Source organism: Mus pahari, chromosome 8, assembly GCF_900095145.1.
Source record: "Mus pahari chromosome 8, PAHARI_EIJ_v1.1, whole genome shotgun sequence".
NCBI lineage: Eukaryota > Metazoa > Chordata > Mammalia > Rodentia > Muridae > Mus > Mus pahari.
This window is the reverse complement of record NC_034597.1, coordinates 87,801,379-87,810,252: the sequence shown is the minus strand read 5'-3', so window position 1 is coordinate 87,810,252 and position 8,874 is coordinate 87,801,379. Positions and strand designations below refer to the sequence as shown.

The following is an 8,874-nucleotide window of genomic DNA, read 5'->3' as shown; positions in this document are numbered from 1 at the left end:
ATTAATCTGATCCTGATTTAACTTTGGTACCTGGTATCTGTCTAGGAATTTCTCCACTTCCTCCAGGTTTTCCAGGGTTAGCACTTTCGGGATAGCATTTGTAATATAAATAAAGAAAATAATAACAATAATAATAATAAAAAAAGAGCACTAAGTACAAAAAAAAAAAAAAGATGGAAGGATCTCCCATGTTCATGGATTGGGTAAGATTAACATAATAAAAATGGCCGTCCTACCAAAAGCAATCAACAGATTCAACGCAATCCCCATTGAGTTTCCAACACAATTCTTCACAGACTGGAAAAGTAAATCTCAATTTCACATGGAAAAACAAAAAACCCAAGATAGCCAAAACAATTCTCAACAATAAAAGAACTTCTGGGGGAATCACCAGCCCTGACCTCAAGCTGTACTACAGAGACCACATGGTATTGGTACAGAGACAGACACGTTGATCAACGGACTGGAACTGAAGACCCAGAAATAAAACCACACACTTAAAGACACGTGATCTTTGATACAGTAGCCAAAAACATACAATGGAAGAAAGAAAGCATTTTCAATAAATTTTGCTGGTCTAACTTGTTGGTCTGCATGTAGAAAAAGAAAATTAGATCTATATTTTAATCACCTTGCATAAGGCTCAAGTCCAAGTGGATCAAGGACTCAACATACACTGAATCGAAGAGAAAGTGGGAAAGAGCCTCGAACTCATTGGCACTTGGGGAAATTTCCTAAACAGAGTTCTAATGGCTCAGGCTCTAAGATCAAGATTTAATAAATGGGGCCCCATGAACTGAAAAGCTTCTGTAAGGCAAAAGACACAGTCAATGGGAGAAATTGGCAACCAACAAATTGGGAAAAAAATCTTCATCAACCCCACATCTGATAGAAGGCTAATATCCAAAATTTATTAAGAACTCAAGAAGCTAACCTCCAAAAACCAAAATAACCAAGTTAAAAAAATGTTGTACATAGTTAAACAGAGAATTCTCAACTGAGGAATCTTGAATGGCTGAGAAGCACCTAAAGAAATGTTCAAAATCCTTAGTCATCAAGGAAATGCAAATCAATACCACCCTGAGATTCTGCCTTACACCAGTCAGAATGAAAGATCAAAACTTAGGAGACAACAGATGTTGGCAAGGATGTGGAGAAAGAAGAACACTCCTCCATTGCTGGTGGGATTGCAAGCTGGAAACCAGTCTGGTGGCTCTTCAGAAAATTGGAAATAGTTCTACCTGAAGATCCAGCTATACCACTCCTGGGCATATGCCCAAAAGTCACTCCAACATATAACAGGACACATGCTTCACTATGTTCAAAGAAAAGGTTTCTTAAAAAAAAATCCTTTAAAAAGAAATTAAAAAGAGGCATACATTCTTTATTATTACATGTACAACCGCCTGAATCCATATACTACCTTTGTTTTTAAAAAAGCTAACATGGGGCTTGAGACAGTGTGGTATCTAAAGGCTCTTGCTGTATTAAATCTGGAGACCTGAGGTAATTTCCTATAACCCATGTAAAGATGGGAAAGAATCAACTCTTCAAGGTTGTCCTTTCACCTTTACAAATGTGCACTGGCAAAATGTCCACACATACACACACACACCATTCACACACACAATCATATTAAGTTACAAAATTAACATATTTGCTTTATGGTGTTGGGGATTGGTGTTATGAATGCTAGGTAATAGCTTTGCCAGTGAACTATGCCAACAACCGAATAATAACATTTTAAAAAGAGTCAATGAATAGAGTTTTGTATGAGAGGCTCTATCCATTCATCTACTATGAGCAAAGTATATTTCATAAATTTATACTCTAAAAATATCAATTGATCCTATCACACACAAAGGATTTTAATGTGATTATAGTAATATGTTTTTCACTATTATAAATAACACTTCAGTGAGCATCTGAGAACGAAGGATTTTACATATTTAAAATACATCTTAACAGGGGCTGGAGAAACAATGGCTCTGTGGTTAAGCACACTCACTGGCTGCTCTTTCAGAGGACCTGGAACTAGAGTTATAAATGGCTGTGAGCCACCTTGTGGGTGCCGGGAATAGAACCTGGGTCCTCTGGAAGAGCCATCTCTTCAGCCCCAGGAAAGGCTTTTAATTGACTAATTTTCAGTTTCATTATCTTCCATTTTTGTATTCACCTATAATTATATGTTTTTATAACTAAGAATGTTCATATGTAGTGAGGAAAGCTAAAAACATGAAGTGCTTAAGTTAAGCTAACAACAAAATACCATCTATTCTAAAATGTAATAAATATTTCCTCTCATTTCTTCAGATGTAAAAATATTGAATTTTACCTAAATATTCTTCCACTTGTACTACAGAACTACTTTGTGGGTAAAAAATATATGGTGAAAATTGGGCCAATGAGACAGCTCTGCTTCCCCAGTTCCAAACTGTGGAAGGAAAGATGTGACTACTGTAAGTTGTAAGTTGTCCTCTAACTTCCAAATGCCCTCTGCCATGAGCACCAGCATGCACACTCACAGGTGCAAAAGCAAGCAACTGTGACATTTTAAGTGGTAAAACATTAGAAACAGTCTTCTTGGTGAAAACTGGAAAATATAAAATACCAACTATTCCATTCCAGAAAGATGGAGTTTTTTATATTCATCATTATAGTTCTACAGTTTTCTTCATGCCAATTTCAGTTTCTCACATAAGTATTCCCAGTAATTATATGCTTTTTGTTAGTATGAATGAAATCTTTTCTAATTTTTAAATACAATTTTAGTCATTTTTGATGCACATATTGCTGCTATTCATATACCTTTTCTTTCACTTCTTTCTTTTTAAAATAGGGACTTATTACTTAATTCTGGCTGGCTACATGAGCCTCAAACATGTGATCCTCCTGTCTCAGTCTTCAGAATGCTGGGATTCCATCCACTGTACCTAGCTTTATTTCCTTATTTTCTTGTGAGGACAAGGTATGGTCCTCTAGTAGAAACGAGGTCTATATAACTATCATCCTTAGAAAGTTTATACTCTACGCTTATGTCCAGGGAAAGTTACATAAAAGTACCTCCAATTTCTTCTGATATTTTTCACACTCCAACTGGCACTGTGTGAGATTTCTTGCAGTTTCCTCTTGCAGGAGTTGAACACGCTCACTTTCAAAGGACTTCAACTTGCTCTGATGGAGAAACTCCGACACCTTGCTTTCCGTACTGAGCTGGAGTTCTCTGTACCTGAAAGAAGCAGAGTGGTGAGACCTCCCACGTAGATGTCAGGGTTGATGGAAGCACAACCTCAGCTCCACTTTCCACCCCATCATATTAGGGTTGCATGATTAATAATTTACAGTTATTCAGATAGGCTTTTATAATTTAGTTATGCATAGTATGGAAACACATACTAAAATATAATTTGGATATTACAAGAAAATGATGTACCAATCATCAAATGGTATATCCCAGATAGGAATATTCTCTTCATTTCATAAGTATCACTATAATAAAAATGTTTATAATTAACATTCAAATCACCACAGAGTCTAAGTGTGAAAACATTCTGTATTGATTGTGTCCTAAGAGAAAGAGAAGCAGACATTCTGCATTTTTTCACAGATACCATGAATCTAGCACTATGTTATGTACATTATTAAAATTCATTTATTCAAATATTGAGCTATAACTGTAAGAGATAATGAGAATACACTAGACCAGTGGTTGTTTTTGTTTCTTAAGGAATTGATAATTTCAGGGGAAGACAGGGGAGCAAACGTGAAAATCCAAGCGGTGTGAGTGGTAAGGACACTCTCCAGGTTAAACTGGACACACAGAAAAGAGACCAACCAGGTCTCTCTCTGAGTTTGTGTGTAATCTAAGAACACAGGCCTTAATGTACATGCTAAAGCCCACTTCACTTCTGGCACACTTATCTTTGGTAATAGCATGTTGCGTATATGCTAGAGAAAGTTCTAGGCAGTACATATTTATCCTGCAACAGTAAGGTATTAAGAAAAAGTCAGCTTTTATGCTGTTTTGTAAAGTCCTAACATAATATATTTAAAATGTTCTTATGATTTTATTAAAAATACTGTTTTAGAGGTTGGAGGGACAGTTCACCAGGTAAAATGCTTGCTATAATGGATTTGCCTTCTGTGACTGTCTCAGCTAAATGAATCCATATACTCACGGCTGAGTAACATGCCACTTTATGGATATTTCACATTTGACGTCCATTTAACAGCTGAACACTTGAGCTGTTTCTGCTCTTGGGTATAAACATTTGTATGAAAATTTTTATAAACATGCTTTCAATTTCTTGTAGTTAAAATGAAACCGTATTGAGCTGAAGGGGACTGAAGCCCCATAGAAGGAACGTCAATATGAACTAACCAGTACCCTCAGAGCTCCTTGGAACTATACCACCAATTAAAGAAAACACATGGTGAAACTTGTGGCTCTAGCTATATTTGTAGCAGAGGACGGCCTAGTCGGTCATCAATGGGAGGAGAGGCCCTTGGTCCTGTGAAAGCTCAATGCCCCAGTGTAGGGGAATGCCAGGACCAGGAATGGGAGTGGGGAGGGGATAGGGGATTTTCAGAGGGGAAACTAGGAAAGGGGATGATATTTGAAATGTAAATAAAATATCTAATAAAAAAATGAAACCCTCTTAACTATCTGAGGAGTTGCTAAATTGTTTTGCAATCGAGTTGTACCACTTTCTATCCCAGCAGCTGCGAGGAGCATGACAGTCTCACCGCATTTCCTAGAACACTTATCAGTGTCTCATTTATTACTACCATTCTAATGGGTGACACACATATATCATGCTCAAAATTTTATTAATTCAGTATTTTACTGAAATACCTGAATTTGAAATACTGAATAAGGAGTAAATACCTCTTTACTCCTTAAGTTAAATTGTATTGCAGATTTAAATCCATAAAACATAAGAAATTGTATGCATGATGTCCCACACCTGTAATGCCCTACTGGGGAGGTAGGAGCATGAGGAGAGGGAATGGAAGGCCACCCCAGCCCCCATAGCAAGGTCAAGGCCAGTCTAAGTTACAGGAGACTGTCTCAACAACCCACCCTATACCAGCCAACCCCCACAGCAAGCACACAATGTCCATACTGTCTCCATATGCTAGCTTCAGGGCATATATAAACTATACAATTAAAGGAGATATGGAGAAGTCATTGAGACTATGAGATATTGGCCTTTAGGGTAATTTGTTTTAGAAGGTTAAGCTGAAAAATGTGCCTTTCCGGGGTTGAGTACACTGGGTGGTTTTGATACCAATGGCAGCTTCAAACAGGCAATTCGCTTATGCACTGCTACCAGTACCTGAACGCTCATTTCAGCAAGCATGTTTTCTTCCTATAGTAAAACCCAAAGCAGTAGACTCCATTGGAACATTAGAACATAGGTAACTTAACAAAGGTTAAACAACTATTCAACAAAAATGATAAAAGTCTCCAAAAAATCTGATTCTACTTTAGTAACGGAGCTTCTCAAAAACCAAATGATAATTCTCAGCATCAATTTATTTTCATGGTGTTTAACTAGGGAAAGAATTTGCCTTCAGTCATTATGTCTTTAAAATAGTCTTGATGACTTTAATTTGCTAAATGGACCTGGGAAGCGCTGCATCAGCATAGCAGCTACACAAGCCGGTCTACCTGAGGAGCGCATGAGGCCAGAGCTCAGCCTGCAGTTTCAGGGAACTCCCACTAACTTGTTCTGCTCATGCAACCTGCTGCATTCTTCTCTGTTGACTCACACCTCTCATCTCGTCCTCTTAATTTGTACACTTACTTGAACCAAGCCGGTACTGTCCGAATATCAACACCTTTGTGTTTGGTGTTCTACTTGAGCAAGGCAACCCGAAGAGGTCAAGTCTACTGTGCAGTGGAATAAGAATACCTACCTACCTGTCCTCACAGCTGTCTGGGCCTGGCATCTGGCTGCACTTGTCGTTATGACAGATTTATAATCAGCTCTTTCGTTTCCATAAGAGCCATCTATATATTACACACTACTTTAAAACAATAACAAAAAGTCCAAGAAAGACTGTTTAACAGAAATTTAAGAGCTAGAAGAACAAAGGGAAAAAGAAGTGAAAATACAGTGTTATGCAGGAAGTTACCAGGAAGTTAAACGTCAGGAAATCTCTTAAGTTGGGGCTATGGGAAGAGCCCAGTCAGTAGAGCTTGCCCTGCAAAGCATGAGGACCCACGTCCCATCCCTAGAACCCATGGAACAGAGCAGGGCGGGTGGCCTATGCTGGAGAGGCCAACAGAGGCAGGTCTTGAGGCTTCCTGGTCAGGCAACCTAGCACGCTAGATAAAAAACCGTGTGTCAACAGAACAGAACAAACCCCATAGATGGCACCAGAAGAACAACTCTTGACTTTGTCCCTTAACCTCCTTTGCCTGCCTACAAGTGTGCATACAGGCATACCCAGCACAAATTAAGAAAAGGGAAAAAAAGAACCTCTTGCAATAAGGTCATAATTCTTAGGAATATTTACTTTCCCTTCCCTGTTTTGCTTTGCCTTTCACCCCTCCAGCTCTCTGAGAGAGGAGCTTTCCCAGGTTCGGCTGGCCCTGGAACTCACTGTGTAGGAAAACAGGGTCCTCCTCTCCTGTCTCCCTCGAGCTGAGACTACACAGGGCCGCTGTACCAGGAAGCATGTCGTCTACCTCCCCAACCTTCCCTTCCGTACTGGCAAGTGAGTACAGACCTGAGGACCCTGCTAATGAATCTCATTCTCCCTACTATGAATCTTTAATTTAATCTCAGTTTTTCAAACAAATGACAAATAACAGAAATAACTGGTTTTTAAACGTTGTCTACAAAATATTCATGGCTTACACTACATTAAAACTGGACATGGATTTGAAGCACAATAACCTAATCTAATTTTGTAAACAGTATACAGCAAAGCACCCAAAATGTATGTTATTCAGTGGTAATGGTCATGCAATCACCAGAAGCAGGAAATGACCACACAGTAGGAGCTTTCCCAGCTGGTCTTGTTTGGAAGCAGGCCATGCGACAGTGAGAGCAGAGACAGAGCATTTGTCTGTACACAGCAGGACAACTGAGTATAAAGAAAGGGTTAGAGAGAGCTCCAGAGCCCAGGCAGGCTGGCAAAGCTAAGCAGGCGGCAGCTCAGGGCAGGCATTCTCAGGGCAGAGGGTGGCCACCTGCTTCCAGGGCTTCAGGGATGGGCCAGCAGAAAGAATCCTGTGCCTCACAGTCTTGGCAAGGACTGGGAAATCCTGACTGTAGGGATTTTAATTCTAATGCTACAAGCAACTGGGGTCAAAGCCTTCTGAAAACCATTTTATTCTTGAAGGCTGTGCTTCAACATACCAGTGTCCTTGGGTCTTCAGCTTTCAGTGGATTTACTGTAGGAAACGGGCTGATGAGGGCAGATGCTAACCTGTCTAATACAATGAGAGTTAGCTCTCGCTCATAGGATGACTGCTGCTTCTATTTCCATTATTGGCCTTCTTCACAGCACACACAATTTCCCAAATTTCTCCTGAACTCTGTAAGTAACTAAGTCAATTCTTAGGATAAAACATTACAGACATCTTTATCACTACTTTCAAATTCATTTCTCCTTGTAGAAACCATCAACCAGCTTTCTTTGTAACTTTCTAACCACCCCCTCCTCTCCAAACATGCATGTGTCACATATAGTATGGACTCCAGTCGCCTTTGTTAAACAGATGACATCATACCACATTACTCTTCTTCACCTACAACCCCCTTTCCCCTTTATGTGACTTGGACTACTTGTATCTGAAACTCATTCCTTTTACATTAGTTTACGATGTGAATACAGTCATGATTCATTTCATCTCATTTACTAATTCTAAGCTGAGAAACATTTACAGAGTGCTGTTGACAGATATGCTGTTGATGTTTACACTGCTCCAGAGAACACTGTAGTAACTGCCTGCTAAGCACAAGTGAACGCTCCAATCCTGAAGTAGTACTGCTGGGTCACAGACATTGGTATACTAGCTGGGTGTGGTGGCACACACCTTTAATCCTAGCATTTAGAAGGCAGAATAGGCATATCTCTGAGTCAAGGCCAGCCTTGTCTACAAAGTTCCAGGACATTCAGGGCTACATGGAGAAACCCTGTCTCAAAAAGAAACAAACAATGCCCCCCCAAACAAACAAAACCCTATGGTATACTGTACAACTTAACTTAAATAGCTATATCAACTTAAAATGCTACTAGAAGCATATAAATTATAGCTTCCCCCTATCGTCACAACTATTTTCATTACCTATAAACTAGTTGCTATGTATATTTTATGAATTAAACCTTTAAATAGTGCCTGCCAGCTTTCCCTTTGATGTAAATTACAAAAATATTTTATTTTGTTGAAGACATTCACTTAGTAGTGGAGGACTTGCCTAGTGTTCATTCAGTCCTCAGGAAAACACATGCAGACACACATCTATGCATGCATGCACACCCCACACAGCAAAATAAAACCTTCCACAGTGAGTCCTTTTCCCAATGTTATTTTCATCTGTGTCATGATTTTCGCCTGTAGTAGAAGACCCTCTACATCAGATCAGACCTTTAGTCCCCCACCCATTTCTTGCCTGTTCCCTCTCACCAAACAGTCCTGGTCTACTTGCCTAAAATTATGAGCTTCCTTCTGAATAATGTCTACATTTCCCAAACCAAAATACATATCTTAAGAAACCAGGCTGCTGAGTGTGGTGGCGCATGCCTTTAATCCCAGCACTCGGGAGGCAGAGGCAGGGGGATTTCTGCATTTGAGGACAGCCTGGTCTACAAAGTGAGTTCCAGGACAGCCAGGGCTATACAGAGAAACCCTGTCTT

The 8,874-nt window shown here is 39.5% G+C and overlaps 1 protein-coding gene across 2 annotated transcripts in view; it reads right to left on the bottom strand.

Moving 5' to 3' along the window:
• Positions 1-8,874, bottom strand: part of Pibf1 (progesterone immunomodulatory binding factor 1) — a 173,234-nt gene that overhangs the window by 72,721 nt on the left and 91,639 nt on the right. For both annotated transcript variants that reach the window (XM_021202903.2, XM_029541980.1), the window contains exon 11: positions 3,064-3,229. In XM_021202903.2, the coding sequence (XP_021058562.1) occupies positions 3,064-3,229 (166 nt within the window). The remainder of the gene's footprint in view (positions 1-3,063; positions 3,230-8,874) is intronic.